At 41.2% G+C, this 26,683-nt stretch overlaps 1 protein-coding gene across 1 annotated transcript in view; it reads right to left on the bottom strand.

Moving 5' to 3' along the window:
- Positions 1–597: 597 nt before the first annotated feature.
- Positions 598–26,683, bottom strand: part of LOC121288945 (leptin receptor-like) — a 57,740-nt gene continuing 31,654 nt past the window's right edge. Inside the window, exons 3-7 of the mRNA XM_041207812.1 lie at positions 13,212–13,335; positions 11,008–11,189; positions 7,556–7,701; positions 2,207–2,348; positions 598–758 (exon numbers count right to left, since the gene is read on the bottom strand). Coding sequence (XP_041063746.1) covers positions 598–758; positions 2,207–2,348; positions 7,556–7,701; positions 11,008–11,189; positions 13,212–13,335 — 755 coding nt within the window. The remainder of the gene's footprint in view (positions 759–2,206; positions 2,349–7,555; positions 7,702–11,007; positions 11,190–13,211; positions 13,336–26,683) is intronic.

Here is a 26,683-nt window from a genome sequence, read left to right as displayed (position 1 = left end):
TTCATAATATTATTGGAGGTTATGTAAAATAGAGTATTGGAGTCATGTGTCTGTGTGTGTGTGTTTGTGGGGGGTGGTCTTCAATAAATTAAAGGCAGCTGGTGTGAAGGCTTTGATATACCAGAAGGTAAGCTAAGTCTGAAATGTTAAGTAAGTAGGTAAACATGGGTGAAATTTTAGAATGTGAGGTGTAATGGGAACATTTGCATTTTTAAATAAACTAGACTATCTTGAATTCAAAAGAGGGAGTGGAATGTTTCACCTAGCCAGGAGAAATCAATAAACAGTGTGTTTATTTTTCCCAAAGATTACTGGGAACATTGGTACTATGATAGATTTTATTATTCGAGAGGTAAAGTCCAAAGACATAGTGAAACAATGGGAATTTGCATTCAAAGGGGAAAATATTTATAAAGGAGAGAAGGCTGTGTATAAGGGAAGGCATTCTAAGATTTAGTAAGTATGAAAAGCCTCTAGCCTCTAAGCCTCAAACTGCTGTCTGCAAGAACAGAAGCTAAGGAAGCTCACTTTGAATTCGACTGTTCAGGGTATCATGTTACTTTGCTTGGGTCTTTTAAAATCTATGGGTAAAATTTTTCACTCGGCTGGTGGGACGCGTGCATGCCCGACTTGACCGAGTGTCAAATGACACGCGTTGATATCGGCCGAGTATGAGGATGTCAACGCACAGTTGCTCGATAGTTCGGTCGGCAGGCACACGCCAGAGTCGGCAGCACACTCACCGAAAATGAAAAGGCCTGTTAAGACCATTGAATAATCAATTAAATTAATTATTCACTCCTCATCCAACCTACCAGTTGGCAGGCACACAAAAAGGCCAAGTGGCCTTTTCAATTTTTTGGAAACCTCATCCATTAGCAGGATGAGGTTTCCAAAAGCAAATGGTAATAAAAGTTTTAAAATTTAATTAATAACATGTCCCTGCTCTTGTGATAGAGTCACGTGAGGGGACATGTTTCATTACATTTAAAAAAAAAATTTTCATCTCTCTTCATCTCCCTGAGCCAGCTCTGTGCCTCAGCGCTTGCTCGCGCGCAAGTGTGAAGTTCACGCTCGGCCCACTTGCCCTCCTCGCCCCACCTGCACAGGCAGCGCATAGCACTGCCATTCGTGTTTCATGCTGGACAGGGCTTAACTGGCATGCCAGCGTGAAATCGCGGTGCGGTGCCAATCACGAGCGGCGGTCGATTTCCCGACCACCCCCGGCACCAAGCACTGCCGCCAAGGGCAAAATTCTGCTCTATGTATTTTACTGTTCCCTTAACAGAGGTGTAACTGGGAGTTAGATTAATCAGGAGAGCTAGAAGTTATTATAGTAGTAATTGGTAAATCTATGTGCATGCTTAAATATTCTTTTTCCCTCTTTAATAATGGTTTAATTTAGTTTTGTAAGAAACCTACAAAGTGTAGTGGTCAGTGGTCTAATTATTACCGAATTCAAGGCATGCATCTCGAAATTTATACAAATTGCAAAACAAGCTGTGGCAGTTGTTTCAAGTTTCCCTTTGGGATTTGAGCAGCTCAGCATTTACCATCGACTGTGCCAAAACAAGGTGATTATATGGCTAAACTTACAGGAAACATATTTGAGCATTCTCATGCCAGATATTGTTAAAGCATTTATTTGTTTGGCATACAATAAGGAAGCAAATTTCTTTCCTTTCTCAACCTGTTAAATCTGTAATCATTTAAAATCCGTACCCGTTTTAAATCTGTAATTGTGGGTACAAGTAAACCATAGCCTATTAAGTATAACAACTTTTTGAGTGATTATCAATTTGTTCTTTTGTAATTTTCAGCACAAAACAAACCGTAAGCCTGAGTAACTGTTTTTTAAAACAAGGCAAACACTAGATAGATTTCCTTCTAGTCAGTGTTTCTAGTAAAATTATCAATCTTTTTCATATATCTGTTTATAATGTTACTATCACAGCACAAACTAGGAATGGAACTTAACATTTTCCTCAGAGGGAGAATCATCATTAGCAAAAATGTATGTGAAATATTAATGAAGGATGATTATCTTTCTACAGTAAGGAAAATCTAGACATCAAAGACTTCTTGTTAATCCTGATTCAACTTCCTATAGGTTTACAAGAAATACAAAATTAAAAAGGAAGAAATTATGTCTGCTGTTTAGTTTGCGGCACCTCCTGCTTATTTTCTGCAGCTATTCAGTTCTTACCCTGTACATCCAGCTGAATAGGATTGCTCCAATCACTCCAAAACCCTGGCCCACTGCGGCACTTACAGCGAACAACAACTAGGTAAGAAAGGTCACTCTGCAAATCACGTAGGATCAAAGAGTTTTCCCAGACATCCTTAACCTATCACATAGGATAAACAATATGTTAAAATCTTAAATGCTATTAAATTACATTGTATTTGTATAAAGAGTATTTTAGAAACGGTGTGATAATTTACATGTATATGTTTTACAACATACAATGATGTAATTGAGTGCCTTACCATGAACTGAACCCAAATTTAGGCAATATAATGCAAAACGATGGAATTAGTGAAAAAGTCACAAGACAATACATTGTGCTGCAACAGGATTCTCCAAACAATAAAACAACTTTGGGTCAGTAAAAAGAGTGAGACCTTGAGGCAGTTTTAAAAAAACGAGACTCGAGGCAGTTTAAAAGAGCGAGATCTCAAGTCGGTTTGAAGCTCGAGACCTCGAGTCGGTTTGAAGAGCGAGACCTCGAGTTGGTTTAAAGAGCGAGACCTCGAGTTGGTTTAAAGAACGAGACCTTGAGTCGGTTTAAAGAATGAAACCTCGAGTCGGTTTAAAGAACGAGACCTCGAGTCGGTTTGAAGCGCGAGACCTCGAGTCGGTTTAAAGAACGAGACATCGAGTCGGTTTAAAGAGCGAAACCTCGAGTTGGTTTGAAGAGCGAGACCTGGAGTCGGTTTAAAGAGCGAGACATCGAGTCAGTTTGAAGAGCAAGACCTCGAGTCGGTTTAAAGAACGAGACCTCGAGTCGGTTTAAAGAACGAGACCTCGAGTCGGTTTAAAGAGCGAGACATCGAGTCGGTTTGAAGAGCGAGACCTCGAGTCGGTTTAAAGAACGAGACCTCGAGTCGGTTTAAAAAACGAGACCTTGAGTCGGTTTAAAGAACGAGACCTCGAGTCGGTTTAAAGAGCGAGACATCGAGTCGGTTTGAAGAACGAGACCTCGAGTTGGTTTAAAAAGCGAGACATCGAGTCGGCTTGAAGAACGAGACCTCGAGTCGGTTTGAAGAGCGAGACCTCGAGTTGTTTTGAAGAACGAGACCTCGAGTTGGTTTAAAGTGCGAGACCTCGAGTCGGTTTGAAGAACAAGACCTCGAGTCGGTTTAAAGTGAGAGACCTCGAGTCGAGTTGAAGAACGAGACCTCGAGTCGGTTTAAATAGCGAGATCTCGAGTTGGTTTAAAGAACAAGACCTCGAGTCGAGTTGAAGAACGAGACCTCGAGTCGGTTTAAAGTGCGAGACCTCGAGTCGGTTTAAAGAGCGAGACCTCGAGTCGGTTTGAAGAGCGAGACCTCGAGTCGGTTTGAAGAGCGAGATCTCGAGTCGATTTAAAGAGCGAGACCTCGAGTCGGTTTAAAGAGCGAGACCTCGAGTCGATTTAAAGAACGAGACCTCGAGTCGGTTTAAAGAACGAGACCTCGAGTCGGTTTAAAGAGCGGGACCTCGAGTCGGTTTGAAGAGTGAGACCTCGGGTCGATTTAAAAAACGAGACCTCGAGTCGGTTTAAAGAGTGAGACCTCGAGTTGGTTTAAAGAGCGAGACCTTGAGTCGGTTTAAAGAGCGAGACTTCGAGTCGGTTTAAAAAGCGAGACCTCGAGTCGGTTTGAAGAGTGAGACCTCGGGTCGATTTAAAAAACGAGACCTCGAGTCGGTTTAAAGAGCGAGACTTCGAGTCGGTTTAAAAAGCGAGACCTCGAGTCGGTTTAAAGAGTGAGACCTCGAGTTGGTTTAAGGAACAAGATCTTGAGTCCATTTAAAGATGGGCCAACCCAGAGCAGATTTGTAGATTTGGAGCACACATTCGGAAACAAAAATCAAGGTGTGACATCACAGGAAAGCAGGTAGGTGATTGGCTTGTGAGTATTTGCTCTTTTTCTCTGACCTAACCTGGGGTATTTCAATTGGGGCGGGTTGAACATTCATTGAAATAATAATATAAGCACAGGCTGGACTAGAGGAATTACTTAAAATTTAGTTAGTAAATTAATTGGCAGGGCAGGTGATGTGTTGTGGCTGCAGTATGTGGAAGCTCATGGACACCAGTGTGATCCAAGGGAAACATATCGGCAATAAGTGTCTTAAACTCGAGGAACTTCAACTCAGAATTAATGAGCTGAAGTCTGAGCTTCAGACACCGCGATGCATCAGGGAGGGGAATGTTACCTGGGCCATTTGTTCCAGGAGGCAGTCTCATCTCTTAGGCTAGGGTCTTCTGATTTGGTCCATGATCAGGGGCAGAAGGGTGTGACTGCAAATGAGATAGTAATGAGGATTGAGAAGGTAGAAGTGGAGGGGCCTCAGCCTTTGCAATTGTCCAACTTCTTGCAACTTGTATGGATGAGAGCAGGGGCTGCAAAGCAGATTTACCTATCTATGTACATAGTGTGAGCCTTTGCTCAGCCCACTGCCTATCGCTCAATAGTTTATAATTGAGTCTTTAAAAAAAAATTCTGTTATGTTTGCGACAGTGACTACACTTCAAAAGTACTTCATTAGTTATGGAAAAATTTGGCATGTTTTGTGGGTGTGAAATATAAGTGCAAACACTTTTCCATCTTATTCTTGAAGTAAGCTTAAATTTAATACTGAACTCAAAAGTATGCTTGAATATTCCATCCACATCATATGATGTAGTACTTGTACTAGTGTGAGATATATGTGAGAGAGGACACTAATGAAATAATACATAATTAGAAGATTTTGTTTTTGCCATAGAGTCATTGATATGTGGAACAGCCTGTAGAAAAAAGCAGCTAGACCGTCTTAATTGACACCTTTAAAATAAAATTGAATGAGTATCTTGTTAGAAAGCAATAGACTTGAATGTTCTTTTTAAGTTAATTTACAGAGTGTGGGTGCCGCTGGCTAGGCCAGCATTTATTGCTTATCCCTAGTTGCCCTTGTGAAGTGGCGGTGAGCTGCCTTTTTGAACCACTGTAGTCCATGTGGTGTAGATACACCCACAGTGTTGTTAGGGAGGGAGTTCCAGGATTTTGACCCAGTGACAGTGAAGGAACTTTGATATATTTCCAAGTCAGGAGGGTGAGTGGTTTGGAGGGGAACTTCCAGGTGATGGTGTTTCCATATAGCTGCTGCTCTTGTCCTTCTACACGGTAGTGGTCGTGGGTTTGGATGGCGCTGCCTAAGGAGCCTTGGTGAGTTTCGGCAGTGTGTCTTGTAGATGGTACACACTGCTGCCAATGTTATTCGGTGGTGGAAGGAGAGAATATTTGTGGAAGGGGTGTCAATCAAGCTGGCTGCTTTGTCCTGGATGGTGTCCAGCTTCTTGAGTGTTGTTGGAGCTGCACTCATCCAGGCAACTGGAGCACATTCCATCACATCCCAGACTTGTGCCTTGTAGATGGTGGACAGGCTTTGGGGAGTCAGGAGGTGAGTTACTCACTGCATGATTCCTCGTCTCTGACCTTCTCTTGCAGCCACAGTATTTATATGGGTAGTCCAGTTCAGTTTTTGGTAAATAGTATCCCCCAGGATGTTGTTGGGGGGGGATTAAGTAATGGTAATGCCATTGAATGTCAAGGGTGATGGTTAGATTCTCTCTTATTGGATATGGTCATTGCCTGGCACATGTGTGGTATGATTGTTACTTGCCACTCGTCATCACAAGCCTGGATATTGTCCAGATCTTGCTGCATTTGGACATAGACTGCTTCAATACCTGAGGAGTCACAAATGGTGCTGAACGTTGTGCAATCATCAGTGAACATCCCACTTCTGACCTTACGATGAAAGGAAGGTCATTGATGAAGCAGCTGAGGATGATTGGGCTGAGGACACTACCCTGAGGAACTCCTGCAGTGATGTAAAATTCTGTGTGGTACATGAAAGATTTTGAGCTACTGGGATCTGACAGGAATGTGTCCACAATGTTGGGAGAACCATAGCAGTGTGAAGGGCCAGAATGGTAAACCATGCAATGCGTTGATTTCTGCCTACGAACAATAGTCTATAAAAGAGATTTGCAGCCTCAGTATGGTTTGTCAATGATTCAGCTTTTTATGTGCCTATATGCAGTGAATTCTTTGGCAATATGTTGGATCATCTTAAGAATTGTTTTGCTGCATTCTTGTTCGCTTGTTTTTAAGTCCTAAACACAATAGGTTACAGATATTTTTCTGGAAGGTTGGGGAGCAAAATAGAGATAAGATTGGTAATTAACATATTTTAGAACACAAAGAGGCTTCCCCTCCACAATGATTGTCCAACAGCTGAGGCCATATTTTAGTTCAAATCTTTTAGAAGTACTGAAAGGGTTCCTCAAGATAAGGATGACTTCTCCCTCCCTTACCAGGTTGCAACAACTCCCATGCTGGAGCGTCTCCTATTGGCCCATCCATTTCAAGAACCTACCCATCCTCTGTAATTGCATGGTCAGTGCAGTGTCTGGCCATTAATTGGCCAATCAAGGCAAAATCAATATCGGGTGAGCGGTCCTGACATAGTGCATTTGACTTCAGGGCCCTATCCAGAATGGAAAATCATACCCATAGACTTCCCTAACAATTCATCTTCTGAGGAAAAGTTCTGCAGTTTTTGTTTCTGGTCTCTAAAGGTCAATTAGCAAAACTCTAAAATATCTTTTTTACAACCTATCTTATTCTTCTGGATCCTTTGCATTTCTTGTATTCATTATTGCTCTGAGCTACAAATCAGAAGTCCAGCAACAAAATTCCAATCTACCTCTGAATAATGGCCTTAATTCATCTTTCACTTGTAGACATGTAGCCATTCCGCCCCAGCCCTGCCTTCTCAAAAATGGCTCAGAGAAGAATGGTGATGAAAAGCTGCAATTATCTGCCCATCTGCCTCAGTTTCCATAACCTTATCAGGGTGAAAATCCAGCCCTGTGATTCTGTATGGTCTATGGAAGGATGAGCATGATGATCTCAGTAGCCTTCTCTTCTTCTATCATTTCTCAAGTGTTTGAATGCATTGGTGTACCAATTTGCTATGTTACAGAGTAATAGAATGCATAGTATCACAAGTAAAGCAGATTTATAGGCATATTTCTTGTAGAAAGTAGGGAAAAATAAAAGGCAAGCCAACCTGACTCACACTCATGCACTTTGCAATCAGCAGCAGGAATTTGTAGTTACACAGCACTATTGATGGAGAAAAATATCCAAAAGTATTTCACAAAGGTATAAAGAAAATCAATCCAAGGCTGGGTGCACAGGGCTTAGGAATAGGTTGCTTACCTCTCCACTTAAGAATGGTGTGCAGCACTGAGGAGAGAAAGACAACAAAGAAATAATTTAAAAAAAACAAAAGTACCTTCCAGACTCTTTCTGGGGTGCCTGTAGAGTATTTTACTTCAAACTGGACCAGATATGGTTCAGGATTTGGACCTGTCCAACTTAGTTTGAAAAATCCTTCAGATGTCATTTCAGTTTGAAGATTTAATGGAGGATTTGTCTTAACTGCAACATACAAAGTATTGTTACAATGAAATTAACCTTACTATGACAGCCAACACATATGGAGCAAACTTCAAAACCATCATCTTATTTTCAATAAAGGCCTCAATCTAAACATCTTCCAGATGTCATATAGCTTGCTGTATACTTCCAGCACCTTCAGATATTATCTCAGATTTCCAGCATCCTTTTATCTTTTCAGTCCTATTGGATAATGCCAAGTATATCACTGCTGGACCTCTCAACACTAGCCCACAGGGCAATTGTAAGTCTTACTGCTAACCAGGTAGAATACTAAACTTAAACATTCCACCTGTATTTTTTTAGCATATTTTCATACACATTTTGTTTCCCTTTGGGGAATAGCAGGCAGGTGGTGGAAGGATTCTGGGTCTGATCATTAACTCATTGAACTGCAACATGAACAAGACCTAGTGTGGGACTTGAACCCAGAACTTCTGGCCCAGAAGTAGGTACACTACCATTGCAAACAAGACTTTCTTCCAGCTCAGCTCCAAATAATGTGCAATGCTGTCACCAATTGGGTCAGCCAGGAGAGCTCTCACATCAATATCTTTTCAAATCGCTGACACATCTGGACTAGTTTTAAAGGGCTAAGGTGAAATGCAGATCCAAGCTATCACAGTGGAGCTACCTGCTGCCAAGTCCACCATTGATCTGAGCTGAGTGTCTCCCTTCTGGCCATCAGAACGACCTTGGCAGGTCTCCTGAAGATGCTGTACCAGGGAATAATGTACCAGGATGGTCCCAAGAAATAGGAAAAAAGCATTTTAAAATTTCCAATCTTGAATATATGAAGATGGTCTTTGCAAGGAAGGATATATGACCAGTTCCTCTATAATTTAAAGTAATTGCTGTATTTTTCAATGCTTTATATCTTTTCTTTGTCTCTACCAAGTTGCTTCTTTTGATCTCCCTTTCTCATCTGCTTCTGTTTTTTACTGAAGTCATCTCATTTTTGGTAGTCACACTTAAAGCCTTTACCTTTACAATAAATAACATTTGTTTTAAACATGGCTGAACAACTTGTGGTGCTACAACATAGTAATAGATTTTGCACTTGACACTGAATTGACATGTATCACTCCTGTCATTTGAAATCAAGCCATTCAACATAGATCTCATTGTTGTTAGGAAAACTGAACATCTCAAAATTGGTTACTCAATAATGTTCAGATCAGAGGCAAAACTGACTAGAGAATGAGTAATGTGCCATACATGAATTACTAAATATATCTCCCTCTCACCCTTTGATGTTCTGTAGTTTCTGTGCTATGGTATTCTATTACTATGATTTTCCATTCAAACCTAAGACTCCTATTTCTTTTTAAACCAGCGAGAATCCTTTTAGTTAATGATGAGAATAAGTTGATGTAGCATTTTCTATTTTTTGACTAAGAATACATTATAAACTAAACCTAATCAAATTGTGGAGTGACCAGCCTGACGATAAACAGAAAAGACAAAAACAGTATCAGAGAGGTGTGCAGCAGAGCATTAATCAACACAATGACAACTTTGCATAAATTATAGGAGGTGATGCTACACTGTGACCTATTTATAACATAGCACTATCAAGGTTTATTGGTTAAAGACTTCTCAATAAGGGCAAGGTTTTCCAGCCCTACTCATGAAGGTGCCTGCCGCTGGTTGGACCAGAAAATCCCAGCCAATGTTACCACTTAACTGAAAACGCATTTTTAAAATAATATAGGTCACGTAAGTGGCCATTAGGTCCTTAATAGAAAACTTTTGCATTCATTTAAAAAATGATATTCTTTTAAAATCAATTTGACCACAAAAATAATAGAGCTTCACATATTATTAGAAAGAGTATTTAATAATGCGTGGAATATGGATTCAATTCCAAATACCACTGAATTCCCAGTATCAACTATGCCACCATAAAGGGTTGCCAGCAGAAGCTAGAGAAAGAAGGAAATTCAGTGAGGTTGTCAAGTTTTAAGCATAGTTTTTAAGCCTCTCAGCAGAAAGGTCGCTGTCTAAGACCTTTCAGCCATAGTGCACTGAGGGGCTGGGAATTGTATAGGCCCCTCAGGCTGTATGACTCACATTGAATGTATGCAGTGAATACTACATGTATTGAAGCACCTCAGAGTGCAACATGATCTATGTCGATAACTTGAATATCATTGCACTGACTGACTGCCTGTAATGACCATTTTTAAATGTCTGTAATGTTCAGTGATTGTATTGAAGCCCCCCAGGGTGCGACATGCTCTATGTGAAAAACTTGAATATGATTGCACTTTTTGTGATGGCCATTTTGAAATGTTTTGTGATATTCTTTCAGCTATTTTATGAATGAGGTATATTTTTGCAAAAAAAGAGTGTGATCTGAACTGCAACTTGATGGAGTGCTCAGAAAAATATACCCAAATGTCTTGGCTGCACTTGGCAAATGACATATGAAGGAAAATAAAGTTTGCCTTCAAGAAATAAACAAATAAATATAATTTACTGCATTGCCCAGTTTTCTAGTGCATATGTATATTACTAGTTTTGGTCATAACTACTGATCATTTGTGATCCATTGGCTCTGGTTTATCTAATTAATATGGTTATGGCTCACATGGCATGATATTGGTAGCACATTCCAAGTAATTCTTGTAATTTTCTTTAAACTTAGGGTTTTCCTCAAGGCTGAAACCAGCTGATTCCATTTATTATGTACAACTGTTCTCAATTAGACTAGGGGCAGTTTTAGTCCAGTCCTTAATAAACAAGAATACTTCACAAAAAGTACTAATAATTTGTCTCGCACTCAGATGGTCCCTGAAAATGCCTGCAAAACAGAAAAATTATATTAGTGTAGTTGGTGTTCATCTCTGGACAGTCAGTTAGTGAAAGAGAGTATTGGAGCCAATCTTTATTCAGTCCTATACTTATTTACAGAGTTAAACATAACAAGCATACACCTCCTAACATAACCGCACCCCAGTTCAATAAGTATCTCTGTATATGTACTTAAGTGAAACCCTAGTTAATGCCCACTACCTGCATACAATTAATATATAATTAACAATTAGGGAGATATTCCTGTAAAGTATAAACGGAGTAACAGAGATGTGCAAGAAATAAGTGTCCAGATATCTCCCTTTATGACATTTACTAACCCCTTCTTCCCACAATGGATAGGCTGTAGAAGCTCAATCTAGCAATCCAATCACTATTTCTTGAGTTTCCTTACTTTCTCTACTATGCATTTCAACCTTGCAAGATGTGGCATAGCAAGAACATAACACTTTGAGATCTCTCCAGACTTACCTACATTAATAGGTGTGACAAACATCAAAGAAGACTGGAAGGTTTCAGAATTGGTGATCAATTCTATCCACATGAAATACTTGCGATTTAGGTCAATGGAAGATATAATGCACTTAATTGTGTGCTGCTGATAGCAGTTACTAACAAACATTGACAAGTTGCCTTCCTTCTGGTCAAATGATCTGCAAATGACAGAAGCAAAGGCAGCTTAGGTATTAATCCTTCGTGGAATGGAGGAATCAAGGATGACCTTGATTCTTCAAGATAGCAAACCAGAAGATCTTAAACAAAACAGAAAATGTTGGAAACACTCAGCAGGTAATAATATCTATGGGGAGAAGTTGGCATTTCAGGTATTCTGCTCAGATGATTCTGATATCCACGTTCATACACAAGAAGTAATCACTTGGATGGTGTGCAAGAGGGCTGTCAGTATTTATGAAACAGTGAAAACCAGCACAAAAAGTCCAACAAGTAAGATTCCAGTATTCCTCTATGGTCATTAAATTGAGCTTGAAGGGAACATTATCCAAAAAAACTCAATACATTTCTTCGCTTGCAAGAATTAATCATATTTTCAAAAGAGCTGTCATTTAAACTTCACAGGACTTTTTCTTTTAGATGCAGAGACCCAAGTTGACACTCGCAATTCCCTGAGTTCCTCAGGTTAGTGTCCTAGGCTCTACCAACTTCAGTTGCTTCATCAATGACCTTCCTTCCATCATAAGGTCAGAAGTGGGAATATTCGCTGACGATTGCACAATGTTCAGCACCATTTCCTCACATACTGAAGCAGTCCTTGTCCAAATGCAGCAAGACCTGGACAATATCCAGGCTTGGGCTGCCAAGTGGCAAGTAAGAGTCGCACCACACATGTGCCAGGCAATGACCATCTCCAACAAGAGAGAATGTAACCATTGCCCCTTGACATTCAATGGCATTAGCATCACTGAAATCCCCACTATCAACATCCTGGTGGTTACCATTGACCTGAAACTGAACTGAGCTAGCCATATAAATACTGTGGCTACAAGAGCAGATCAGCGGCTAGGAATCCTGTGGCGAGTAACTCAAACCCTGACTCCCCCAAGCATGTCCATCATCTACAAGGCACAAGTCAGGAGAGTGATGAAATACTCTCCATTTGCCTGGATAACTGCAGCTCCAACAACACTTAAGTAGCTTGGCACCATCCAAGGCAAAGCAGTCGGCTTGATTGGCACCCTTCCACAAACATTCACTCCCTCCACCACCGACACACAGTAGCAGCAGTGTGTACCATCTACAAGATGCACTGCAGGAATGCACCAAGCCTCCATAGACAGCAGCCTCCAAGGCCCATGACCACTACCATCTAGAAAGACAAAGGCAGCAAACACATGGGAACACCATCACTTGGAAGTTCCCCATTATGTCACTCATCATCCTGACTTGGAAATATATCGCCATTCCTTCACTGTCTCTGGGACTCCCTCCCTAACAGCACTGTGGGTGTTCCTACACCATGTGGACTGGAGCGGTTCAAGAAAGCGGCTCACCACCACCTTCTCAAGGGCAATTAGGGATGGGCAATAAATGCTGCCCCAGCCAGTGACACCCAAATCGCATGAATGAATAAAAAAAAACACTCAATCTGGCCTTAACATGCAAACTGCCATGATCGTTGTTGACATTGCTTTATACCGCCCATATTCCTCTTACACTACCAAAGTATATTTAAGAGTTAATAGGCTCAGGTTGCTAAAATAAGTTTGTATGATCCTTACAAGCAGCACTTATAATATAAACAATGGTTATCTGCTAGCCATCTCCCCATCACAGATTCTTGGTAGACTTGCTCCACTCAATATCTATTCACAGCCTGCTTAATTATGCAATGCTGCTGATAGCAATCAATGTTATTCCTTCTCTCTTGAATTCCAGTAATGGAAAAGGACGCTACTAAAATATTATAGCTCCTGTTTTAACACAACTAAAATTAAAGTCACCATGTGAGGAATTTCAGGCACAGATCCACATCATATCGCCCAGTCTGTGCAAAATATTGAAGCAGTTTTGGGAATAGCCCTCAAGCAATCTCATAATAAAAGATTAGTGGATAGCACTGCTGTTAACACAATCTTCAGCTTCTTCCCTGTCTTCAGAGACTCTTGGTCAGCTAGGCTATGTTAACAAATTAGCTTACCAAGCTTCTATTTACTCACAGTGCATTCAAATGGTACATCCTGCAGTTTACTAACTTCTTGATCTTCCAGTCGCTTGGTTTCATGTCACAAACCAACTGTGTAAAGTCTCCAGCTGTCCAACATTTGATGTTCATTCTGATACCTGAGAAGAGTAAATTGATTAAAACAAAATCCTGTGAAAGCTGAGACTAATGATAGTCAAGAAAATGTAATTTTGTACTCTTTATAAGTTGATTTAATGGTTTCTCCAAGGGTTCAGTGGAATAATGTACCAAACAATGGGAAACTGCAACATATAAAACAGAAACATCCTATATTTCATTATTGGTCTGCTCGGCTTGGATGGCAATAGGATGTTCCAATTGGCATTGGTGCCCCTAAACTAAAGGGGAAGGTGAAGAAAAGGATAACAGCCAGATTCCTGCTCCTCATTGTGACACCAGACATACATGCTGAAAAAAAAGCATATATGCAAGTTCAATGGAGACTGGATCAAGTTGGACTCTCTATCATCCATGATCAAGCAGATCAAACACCCAACCTATAAATTCACACACAAAGAATGACCACTTGAAAAGTTACTAGGGCCCAAAATTTGGTTGGGTAGTATCTGCATTAATGGCACTAAAGATGTCATTAGGGGTCCAAAAATGGCATCTGTCCTACAGTCAAACATTGATTGCTGGCCACACTGGTTGGTATTTTGATGAGGTCCTTAACACAGGTGCTAAGAATACTTGCCAGGTGTATGTAAATAGATTGTGACTTGATTTGATTTCAGTGGTACCATTTTTGACCTAAAAGTTCCAGCTACATCTTTTCTTAATCTTACACATCTGAACATGCATTCAACAGCAGGAAGCTCCCCAATGCAGTTTAATGACCTCATCAACCACTGTCAGGTTAGTTGTTGATTGATTTCTACTGGCTGTTCCAGTGTTAATAGAAGTGTTTGGAGGTTTGTACTTCTATGTAAAGTTGGTGAAGTTTAAGGGGAGTGGCTTTGCATGCAGTGAAAGTCTTATTTCTCACTTTAAGGGTTCTGCACAAACCAATTTTTGGAGTTTATTCTGAGGCATCTGGTAAGAGGCAGCCAGCCTTGTCGCATGCATGGATTTGAACTGAAAAAGTATTTGCAAATGGGACTAAAAAGGCTAAGGTGAGGCTAGTTGCTAGTGGTTTTGAAGATTAAATAGATGATACAGTTGTTAGAATGGGCTCTCCCATAGCTGGGAAAGTAATCTTAAAATCCTTTTTGCTCTTTTGGCACATATTCACAGGGAGGTAGATCGATTGACATAAAAGCTTCATTTATGCAAAGTGATACTTATCTAAAAGGAGTGTTTAGAAGCAGCCCAAAGAGACTGAAGATGGAAAAGGAAAACAATAGAAAATAAACAAGTGCTTCCATGGCATGAATGATGCTTCCAGTGTATGGTAATTTCTGGTGAGATCTGCTTTACTGAAAATAGGCTGTTTTCAACTAAAAGCAGATCCCACAATGTTTTATTGGTGTCATAAAGGAAAACCTTCAGGAATCTTCATGATATATGCTGATAATTTCTTATGAGGTGTTACTATGGGATTTCAGAAATGTGATATTAATAGGATTAGGGTAGAATTTAAAATTGGGAGTCAGTCTTGTGAGACTTTTAAATTGGTCTAGATATTAAGCAATGTAGGTCTGGAACAACTTCAAATCAACTATCCTATTTAGAAAATGTTACTCCCGCCCCAGCTAATTGGGCTAGATCATCACAGAAAGATGATGTTCTGACTAAAGAGACAGAGCAATTGCAAAGCTTGGTTGGTCAGTTGAACTGATTGGACACACAGACTAGAGCAGATGCTAGTTTTAATTTATTTGTTAAGTACCATGATGGAAGCCAAAAACTAGAGTATGTTTTAAGAGCAAATAAAACAGTTTAAAAAATTATATCTGGAGAGCTATGTGCTTAAGTTCCCATCTTTAAGTGACCTAAAGACTAGTCATTTTTAGTAATACTTCATGTGCGAATCTTCCTGATGATTATCTAAGTTCAGCTGGTTTCATAATATTTCCATGTGGGTGAAAATGGGAAATGAGGTTCTTTAGCTTGGGGAGCAAAAGAAATAAAAAGGTTGTAGAAACACTGCTTCTTGTGAAGGCAGTGAATAAGGAATAATATTTGTCAAATACTTTTAAGTTAAATTCTGTACATTGGACATATCAACGATAATAAACCCATTGGATGTTATATAGATAATTGTTCATGATGGGATAATGTATATTCTACAAAAATGTAAATGACCAATTGTTTCAGATCGACTTTGCTGGCTTGAAACAAATGTGGAGAGAGAGGAAATTTTAAAAATTAAATGGCAAGTCATCAACTCTAGAATGAAATGCATGTACGCAGAAATTGTTAGGGGTTCTTGCTGATAACTGTCTCGCAATGTGTCTCTATAGAATATGATTTGTTTTGAAATTTTGGTCATACATATAGAATCTAATTTTATATGATTGTTAATTATAGATTAACTGTGTTTAATTGTGTGCAGATGGTGGGCTTTAAATGGGAATTCACTTGCCCTCCATAAAAAGACACTGACTAAAACTGTGGGTGTTGGGGTTAGGAGTTATGTGCTTGTAATGTGTAACTCTACACATAAATACAAAAAAATGCATAAAGCTTGGCAACTGGCTTTCTGGATTAAAACACTCTGCAGCAAATCTCATGTGCAACCTCACCATCTGGTGAGCTGGCACATGGGCTACCATTTTCCCTACCCTGGATGCAGATCACTCATACCCAAGGTCTCAAAATGTGCACACCCCATCTCTAAGCTAATCTTTAAAATATGCACAGTGTTACTATCTGAGCTGCTGGCTGCAAGTGAGAGAGGAAGAAAGTAAAACTGCCTTCTTGCTCTTCCACCTCTTCTACCACTGCCTGGTTAGGTGACAGTTCTTGGACATCTGATAGGAGAATGGCACAAGGGTAGATTTGCATTGAGGGGAGGTGAGGAAACTAAAAGGTATGTACTTAGAACATCTACAACTTGTGGATCACAAAAGATTGTGGGATGAGGAGAAGTGGAATATAAGAACACGAGAAATCGAAGCAGGAGTTGACCATGCAACATGTCAGCCCTGCTCAACCATTCAATATGATCATGGATAATCTCAGGTTTCAACTCCACTTTCCTGTCAGCTCACCATATCTCTTGATTCATTGAGAAGCCAAATATCTGCCTATCCCAGCCTTAAATGGATTTAACAATGAAGCAGCTGCAAGCATCTGAGGCAGAGAACTCAAAAAGTTCATAACCCTTTGATTGAAGTAATTTCTCCTCATCTCAGTCCTAAATAATCGATCCCTTATCCTGAGACTGTGCTCCCGTGTTATTGATTCTCCGATCAGCGGAGGCAAGCTCTCAGTGTCTATCCTATCAAGCCCCTTCAGAATCTTGTATGTTTCAATGAGATCACCTCTCATTCTTCTAGACCACAGAGTATAGGCCTAATGTACTTGGCCTCTCATCGTAGGACAACTCTCTCATCCCAGGGACCAATTTATTGAACTGTTGCTGTACCACCATCAATGCAAGATATCCTACCTTAAATACAGAGAACAAAACTGCACAGTATTCCAGGTGTGTTCTCACCAAAGCTCTGTACAACTGAGGCAAGACTACTTTATTCCTGCACTTCATTCTCCTAGCAATAAAGGCTAACATGCTCTTGCCTTCTTAATTGCTTGCTATACTTGCATGCTAACTTTGTGCATTCCTCAAGCACATCCAAGTCTCTCTGAACATCAACATTTGCAGGTTTCAGACCTTTCAAAGTATTCTGCTGTTCTATTCTTATGACCAAAGTAAATAACCTCACACTTGCCTACATTATACTTCATCTCCCATCTTGTTGCCCAGTTTTTTGTGTCCTGCTCACAGCTTACATTTCCACCTAGATTTATATTGTTAGCAAACTTGGATACATTAATCTCTGTCTCTTCATCTAAATCATTAATATAGATTCTAAATATTTGAAGCCTCAGCATTAATCTTTGTGGGACTCCACTAGTCACAGTGTGCCAACTTGAAAATGCCCATTTATGCCTCCTCTTTGTTTCCTGTCCATTAACCAATCCTCTATCCATGATAATATATTACCCCCAACTCCATGAGCTCTTATGTTGCCTAATAATCTTTTATGTGGCATCCTATCAAATGTTTTTGGAAATCCAGGTATACTATAGCTACTGGTTCCCCTTTATCTACCCTTTTAGCGACATCCTCAAAAAATCTGATAAATTTGTCAAACGTGGTTTACTTTCATAAAACCATGTTGATTTAGAAAACTATTGTATGGTTAGAACATGTGCATTGTTAAGGCTTTCTTAGTAATAGATTCCAGCATTTTCCCAATGATTGATGTCAGGCTAACTGGCCTATAGTTATCTTTTTCTCTCCCCCTCCTTTATTAAAAAGCTCTTACATTTGCCAACCTCCAACCTAATGGGAGCATTCCCAAAGCTAAGGAATTTTGGAAATTCATAGCCAACCCATCCACTATCTCTGCAGCCATCTCTTTTAGAACCCCAGGGTGTGGGCCATCAGGTCTCAGGGATTTGTCAGATTTTAGTTCTTTAAGTTTCTTCAATACTGTTTCTCTGCCAATATTAATTACCTTAATTTCCTTACTCTTTTTGCCCCTAGGTTACCTTCTTTTATGGTATGCAACCTGTGTCTTCTACTGTGAAGGCAGACTAAGTATTTATTCAGTAGCTCTGTCATTTTCTTATTCTCCATGATCATTTCTCCTGTCTCTGCTTCTAAGGGACTAACATTTACTTTACCTGCTCTCTTCCTTTTTTATATATTTATAAAAGCTCTTATGATCTGTTTTTATATTCCATGTTAGTTTACTCTCATATTCTAACTTTTCCCTTTTTAAGCAACTTTTTGCAGCCCTTTGTTGGTTTCTAAAATATTCCCAATCCTCAGACTTGATGCTATTCTTTGCAACATTATAAGCCTCTTCTTTTAATCTAATCCTATCCTTAAACTTCCTGAATGAGCTACAATTGGGTCTTTCTTGCTGAGTTTTTGTTTGTTAATGGGATATATTTTTGTTGAACATTTTGAATTGTTTCTTTAAATGTTTCTCACTGTTTACTTACCCATACCTTTTAGTATATTTGCCCAATCAACCTTAGCTAATTCTCCCCTCTTACCTATGTATTTGGCATTATTCAAGATTTTCATTTGTGATTAGATTAATGTCACTTGCAAACCTAACATGGAATTCAATTGTATTATGATCATTATTTCTCAGTGGATCTTTTACTATGACATTACTAACTAACCCTGCCTCATTACACAATACTAGATCTAAAATAGTTTTTTTCCCTACTTGTTTGCACAACGTACTGGTTCAGGAAACTGTCACAAAAACATTCTACAAATGTATTTATTAGTCCACCCTTGCCAATTTGATTGTCCCAATCTATATGAAGATTATGAGATTAACCCTGCCTGGTTACACAATTCTAGACCTAAAATAGCTTTATCCCTAATCAATTCTACAATGTATTGTTCCAGGAGATTGTCACAAAAGCATTCTATAAACTCATCTTCCATCCTACCTTTGCCAATTTGATTGGTCCAGTCTATAAGAAGATGAAAGTCCCCCATGATTATTGCATTGCTTTTGTTACAAGCTCCAATTATTATTTGTTTATTGCTCTGTCCAACTGTATAATTACTGTTAGGGGGCCCATAAATTACTCCTAACAGTGTTTTCCTGGTCCTGTTTTTCCTAATCTCCACTCATACTGATTCTACTGCCTGATCTTCAGAGCCCAGATCTATTTTCACTAATGTCCTTATGTCATTCTTTACCACATTGACTACCCCTCCTCTTTGTTATTCTGTCTATCTTTCCAAAATATTGTGAACCCTGAAATATTTATTTCCAAACCTTACAAGATATAAGGGGGATTAGATATAAGCATACTATTATCTTTGATGGTTTCAGCCCCACTGCTGGCCGTGGCCTCAGTCATGGCTGCTCCAATGATGGTGAGCACCGCCACCTTTATTAGAATGGGCACGTGCAGCCGCTAGTTTATTCTTTGTGGTTGTGCACCACCTTGTCCTGCAAGAGAGAGGGAAGTGTGTAAATGAATGTAGTGCAATATGCTTGGCTGGTATGGATGTCTTAATTGAATAGCTCCCAATGTGTGCAAGTTATGAGATGTAAGTACGAGGCTTGCAGCAATGCTACTGGTGTGAGGGTGAGTTGAAGCTACGAATATGAGGCATGAGTTCTCAGCAACAAAATTGTTGGTAGATGAGTGATGGGGTTGTGGTATATTGAGCAATGCTTCAGTCTACTTTGCTGTTGATGAGATATGACATTTGAAGATACGTTCACTGATCTTGGCCACTCATATGAGATCATTGAACTTCTTATCGCACAGCAGTTAGATCCACAAGTCTACATAGCCAGCATTGACTGTGATGGTAATCTCCTCCTACTCCTTTTGCAGTGGCCGAATGGGAGGCCATTTGACCCTCCCTATGGGCTGAGGACCTTGATCCTCCTGGACCAAAGCCTCTAAGTGCTGTGTCAGAGAACCTTGGGACATGCTTTCACCCCTTTGTGCCAGTCACTTGTCTACCAGGTCAGATGCTCTTCCCCAGGCACTTCCAACAGCTGCTCCAGTCAAATGCATTCCCCCTTCAAGAATCTGGCTTTAAGTATCGGAGGGCAGCTTGAACTCATGCAAACCTCTCACACCCTTGTGTCCCTGCTCAGGTGTGCAGACACTCAACAGCAAACTCAACACTGACTGCACACTTCAACAATGTAAATGAGTGTGCCCCACAAATTTTGCATGCTTCCTGCATCAACTTAACGACACATTGCAATCCCTGTGCCCTTTTCCAGGCCTCATCAAATTTTGTGCCTATTGGGTCTCTAGGTGCATATTGAAGCATGTGCAAGCATGAATCACTACTTTTAGAATGGGAGAAAATTGAAAGGTTAACAGCTCTACTCTACCTGAAACCTGAATAGCATGTGAATTGTAGAAATGATATTGGCCCAAATCTTCTGATCAGCACCTAAACTGCTGTATTTGATGTTAATCAGACACAAAACTGCGCACTTACCTGGATACATTTAAAATGTTCCGACTTCCAATGCAGCAGCCAGCAGCAAAGAGAATCAGTGCAGAAGATACGCCTCCATTTTATGGCACTAGTTGCCGTAAGGGAAGTTTAAATGTCCAGTATGAATGTTAGTGAAAGGGTAAATGGATGAATGTTAGTGAAAGGATAAATGGGTGAATGTTAGTGAAAGGGTAAATGGGTGAATATTAGTGAAAGGGTAAATGGGTGAATGTTAGTGAATGGGTGAATGTTAGTGAATGGGTGAATGGGTGAATGTTAGTGAATGGGTGAATGTTAGTGAATGGGTAAATGGGTGAATGTTAGTGAATGAGTGAATGTTAGTGAATGAGTGAATGTTAGTGAATGGGTAAATGGGTGAATGTTAGTGAATGGGTGAATGTTAGTGAATGGGTGAATGTTAGCGAATGGGTGAATGTTAGCGAATGGGTGAATGTTAGCGAATGGGTGAATGTTAGTAAATAGGTGAATGTTAGTGAATGGGTGAATGTTAGTGAATGGGTGAATGTTAGTGAATGAGTGAATGGGTGAATGTTAGTGAATGGGTGAATGTTAGTGAATAGGTGAATGGGTGAATGTTAGTGAATGGGTGAATGTTAGTGAATGGGTAAATGGGTGAATATTAATGAATGTTAGTGAATGGGTGAATGTTAGTGAATGGGGAATGTTAGCGAATGGGTGAATGTTAGTGAATGGGTAAATGGGTGAATATTAGTGAATGTTAGTGAATGGGTGAATGTTAGTGAATGGGTGAATGTTAGTGAATGTTAGTGAATGGGTGAATGTTAGTGAACGGTGGGTAGGTGAGTGAGGTAAGTGGGTAGAGTGGTAGGGAGGTAGGGTAGCAGGTAGTTAGGGGTCCTAAGTGGGTGGAATTCCCAAATGGGTAGGGTAGTAGGATGGCAGGTGGGTAGGGTGGCAGGTAGGTGAGGTGAGTGAGTGGGTAAATGGGTTGGGGGTTAGTCAGTTCGGGTCAGGAGGGGTTGTCAGGTCGGGGGCTAGTGAGGTCAGGTTCAGTGGGGTGGTTGGATTGGGTCAGGTCCTGTGGGGATTCGGGTGCTCAGTGGAGTGAGTGGGGGAGGTCAGTGTGAGTGATTGGGAAGGTCAATTGTATATTACCCAGGAGTTAGACCAGGATTTTTCTGTCTAACATTTGCTAATTAAATAATTCAGAACAGTTGGAAGTCTCCAACTCTGATTCAAAGTCAGAGACATTTGCAGAGGGTCCCAAGGAGCAGGAGAATTGCCCATTGGAAGTTCAAACTTCCTGGGCAATTCCTAAGGAGTCAGCACATCAGCACTTCCGCATGGCCCTGAAATGCATTTTGCGACTGGAGACCAGAAGATCTGGGAGATTATATTTCAATTAATTTCAAACACTCCAATATACCAGAAGGAAGTGATTTTGATTATTCCATTTTCATGCCTCTTTGAAACTCCTGTTCCACCCAAGGAGAAAGTGAAAGGATTAGTGCATGGTTTGTCTATAATGTTGATTTAATAAGAAAAGTCCAATTTATCTGCTGCATAAAGATATAATCATTTTCACCTGTGTTCAAATTCATAATGTCCTAACTAGTGCAGAAAATTCAAATCGGTGTTTTTTGTCAGCTCTAGGCAAACAGATTAATCTCAGTCATTTAATTTGAGTTTCAATTCGTGTAAAAGAAAGTCTCCATGAAAGAGAAGTACCATGTTTCAAAAAGGGCTTTATTTAAATGGTCCAATAATGAGCTGTAGCCAAGTAGGGTCTATTTTTAAATACTTTCTGTCACTACAAGTCACGTACTAGGGGAAAATAAATCACAAAAGGTAACCGCAGGTCCAGTCATGTGATGTTATCATGTTCAGATCCTGCATTTTAAAGCTGGTGAATAATCTTCGCATTACATTACATGACACTGCTATCAAAAAAGTCAAAAAATTTTCCAACCCAAAAGTCAGAACAGTAAAAACAATTTCTTGTAAAAAGACCATTTTTTGTCTGGTACATATCATAAATCATAACACTGTAAGTGAATTTCAAGCAGTAAACTCATTTCACAGTTTAAATGCTGAACAGCTCTCTCATGATATCATCTGAGTTGTTTTATTTGACTGCAGCCTTACATTTCATTTACAGCTGTTCCATTAATCTTACTCCTTATGAGCAAATAAATAGGCTATGTATTTTTCAACCTGAAAGGCTAGCCTTTAAAACTTTCCCAGCTCCAACCAAATTATATTTTATCTTCAGCTTATGATATAGGCCAGTTAAAATACACATCTATCAATCAGTTTTGCCTTTGCACTGATGAAACATTTGTAGTATTACTACAATGACTTCACACTCAAGTTGAGTGTGGAATCATCTTAAAGAGAGGTACTGCCTTGCTGTTTTAGTTTTCTACTAGGTGTAAAGTACAGTAAAATCATGATGAGTCAAACGCAGATGACACAAAATTCTGGTTATGTCAAAGTAATCAACCATTCCCTCTGGCAGAACAGCAAATCCCATAGAACGATCGATTCCTGCGATAAAGCCAAATTGCGCACTGGTAAATCCAGATTAGGCAAACTTTTCTAAACTTGTTATACAAACATGCTGACCAACCACACAAGAGGGCGAAACCATGGCACCCTGAGCAAGTCATTATTTGACATCAAGATTTCCCTGTGAAAGGATGTGCAAAGGCTACGAGTATGGCTAAACCTCTGAGAAAGTTAAAAGTGTTGTCAATTGGAGATTGGGTTCAATCAGGTTACAGCTGCACAAGACATCAAGAATGAGGAGGTGCAGGCTGAGGCCAACCAACCTGGAGGCAAGACATTTTATGCTTTCCTGCAGGAGGCCAGCATGGAATTTCCAGCAGAGACACCAGGGAAAGCTACACAGAGGTGGATTATGCCGTACGCTGCACGACAGAACTGACAGATGGTTCAATCATGGATGCAGTACATTCTTCAACAGAGGAGCCTGAGGAGGTCGATGACCCTGGAGAGTCTGATGAATGCCCATCCACTCATCCGAGCAGAAAAAGATTACAGAATTTTTTCAGATCTAACTCCCAACATTTTTTAATGCAAAGCTCTGGCCTTTCACAAGGTCAGGGCATTGTATGGTGTGAACAAATTGAATAAAGACTTTTTCACATATTTACTGCAGGTCACTCATACCCATAGGCATATCGGGTTATATAGAGATGCATTCATGTGGGAATGAGGCCTCCTTGGTTATTGTGAAACTCTGCTTAACACAAATTTGTAGGCAGATCCCCTTGGATTTGACTCATCAGGATTTTGCTGTAACTGAACAGTGTAAAACAAATTTACATAGTTAGCTTCTGAGATCATTTTTTGATATTCTTGCAAACAGCCGCCTATCTAAATGGCCCGATAACAATAAAAGGGAACTGAGAAAGCTGGAAAAAAAAATAAAGAAAACACTGCAGATCAGACAAGTGAATACTTCCAACTGGTTCGCTGATGACCGCCAGGAACGACATCTCCCCTCCTCAGACAGTGTAGCCTATACGTAACTCCAGTCCCACTTCAAAACAAATCCACATGGATTGCATTGGCTCAAGGCAGGGTAATTAGCAATTAATAATAAATGCTAAGACTACCAGGGACAGCCACAACCCAACAACGAATTTTTTAAAAACTACAATTTTCAAGAACAGCTTAACAGAGGTACAGTGGGGAAAGGCCCAGGCAGGGACAACCCAGGAGCATTTCTTTTTAGTAATGCAATAAACACAAGCTGTGTTTATTTATGCCAGCGCACAACGAACCAGAAGCACATTCTAGAAGAAATCTACTGTTATTCAAATAAAAATGCTGAATTTAAATGGATGTATATAGAACTTTTTAGTACATTAAATACTCTGCCTGAGATAAATGTTAAAGAAAAAAAGTGCTAACATAAGGTAGAATTTTCCAGCCCCATTGGCGTTAGGCATCATGGAATAGAGGATAGACAATATGGCGAGAAAGCCAAAAATTGGTTTCACACAGATGTGAAATCACAGCAGCATCATCTGATGGTGTTTGCCTTGGCAGAACACCAATCCTACTGGTGGCGGGTGTGAAACCCACTTTGCATCCCGCTGATGGGTTGCAAAGTAAGGCCCGACAGGGATTGTCCCCCCAACGCCATATTTTCATGATGCCGGTGGGAAAACACGCTGGCCCAGAACACATCTGGATAAGTGTGACTGCAGAAGTCGGGAATCACCTTTAGGGCCTCGCTCTCATCACGGACATCCGAGGAACAGAAGGTGCTGGAGACCTACAGTTACCGGACCTGGAGGAACACGTGCATTGCATGCTGGGTGGATTCTCATGGACATGGCTTCACTGTGAAGCAGCACTTGGAGGGTGAGTGGTCTTCTCTGATGTCGCATGCCTGCTTTGGAACATCCCGGTCTTGCCCATGGGCTGCTACATGATCACCGAGGGGGGAGAGGGGAGATAGAGAGGAAGGTCTAGGTGGGAGTGGGAGAGGAAGATGTACCGGGGGGGGTGGTGGGCAGGTGATGTTGGAAGTGGGGGACGAAGATGTCGGGGCAGGTTTGGAGGAGGGAGTACGTGGAGGAGGGTGTAACAGTAGAGAATGCGGAGAGTGGGGGGCTAGATGTAAAGGGGAGAGCAAGGTGTAAGGGAAGGAGTTTGGATGTGGGGAGGAGTCAATGACTGCCTCCTGGGGAGTGAACTGAGTGTGGGAGTGGCAGGATGAGTGTAAGAGGGGACAGAGTAAACCAGAAGGGTGTGAGGGTGAATGTGCGACGGTAGCAGAAGAAGGGATGGCGAGGGTGGTTGGGAGACTCAGAGGCAAACACCAACGTTGGGGGTGGGAAGGAGGAGGTCAATGTAGATGGGGGTGCGATTCTAGGGAAGGCAGGGAAAGTGCATTCACCTGGGCATCCTGGAAAAAGGATTCTGGTTGGTAGGTGACCATGGGGAGGTGGAAGGTGATGCCAGGGGTCAACAGTGATGGGGAAAAGGACAGGGGTGACAGGGGGAAGGGGAAGGTTCGGGGAGCTTAGGAGAACCTTGACTAGAACCATGTTTTTGCAATCGTAAGTGAGACAAGCCTTGTGTTGGACAGGCTGCATGGGAGTATGATCAGTGGCTGGGCGGAGGTGCAGGTCAGCTCTGATAGACAACTGAAAGAGAATCCCAGCAGGCAGCATTGAAAATGCTCAGGACATTGAGGTGAGTGTGATACAGGAAGGATCTGTGTGCGTGGGAGAATGCTTGCACTAGGCTCCGAAAGGCTCTGCCACACACACGTTTCACCCTCCAGAATCACACATGGTCCGATTGCATGCAGTTAAACTGCTAGTAGGGAGAGGACTCGCGAAGCCTGTAAATGAAGCTAAAAGAAACCTTAACACATTATTCAATGAAATGGAATATATCTTCAGATTATAAAGTGACAAAATGAGTTCACTCATGCAACCACGTGATCAGAATTTCTTAACTTTTCTAGGCCTACCACTTCTAGGTGCTGCCCTGACATCCACAGCAGGAGTGGAGAAGCCTGTCCAATGGTTTGCCCTGTTATCTTTGTTGACTTCAGCATGGGCCCTCTGGAAAACCGAGGCCTTGGGGGCCCCAGCTTGCTTTGGCTGTCATCCTGTGGGCCAGCTGCTCCCTCTGTGGTGACAGAGGACGAGGTTGAGGGGGTCACAGACAAAGTGGACTCAGTGGGAGAGGACAGACTCTGAGATCCCTATGTGGATGACCCAGGGATGTCCAGCTGCTGCTCCCCTTCCCTTCAGGTGCCCGTGAGGCCTCGGTCTGACTTCCTGAGGGTAAGGAGCAACTGGAGGGACATCGAGGTGCCCCATTTCCCTCTTGCATTGCCACTGACCTCACCCATGGGTACCATGATGGGCTGCAGGTCTACATGTATCTCTGTGTTCTGCTGGACTAGAGTCTCCATGGCATCCACTATCTTTCCCATGGAGATCTCCATACGCACACATGTGGGCATCACCATCAGAGAGCAGGCGGATGCACTCCTCCAACTCGCATGCCACTCTGTTGGGGGCTTCCGACAGCTCTGCGTGATGTTCCCCGCCTTCCTTCTGCTAACTCTCCATGATGAGTTGGAAGGCCAGATCCAGAGGCTCGTAATCAGACTCGGACCTCACAGATGCCTCTTCCCCAGCAGTCGTCCAAGTGCCAGGGAGCTCGGCTGAACCTGCCTCCTCCTGCTGCAGACACATGTGGTGACCACCAGATTTTGAACCTGAGCCTGCTCTAGATCTAGGTCCCACCAAGGTGTGTGTCTCTGCACTAGTGCAGGGTGTGGGTAAGCGCTG

Source organism: Carcharodon carcharias, chromosome 16, assembly GCF_017639515.1.
Source record: "Carcharodon carcharias isolate sCarCar2 chromosome 16, sCarCar2.pri, whole genome shotgun sequence".
NCBI lineage: Eukaryota > Metazoa > Chordata > Chondrichthyes > Lamniformes > Lamnidae > Carcharodon > Carcharodon carcharias.
The sequence above is the reverse complement of the archived record's forward strand: the minus strand, read 5'-3'. Positions and strand labels throughout refer to the sequence as shown.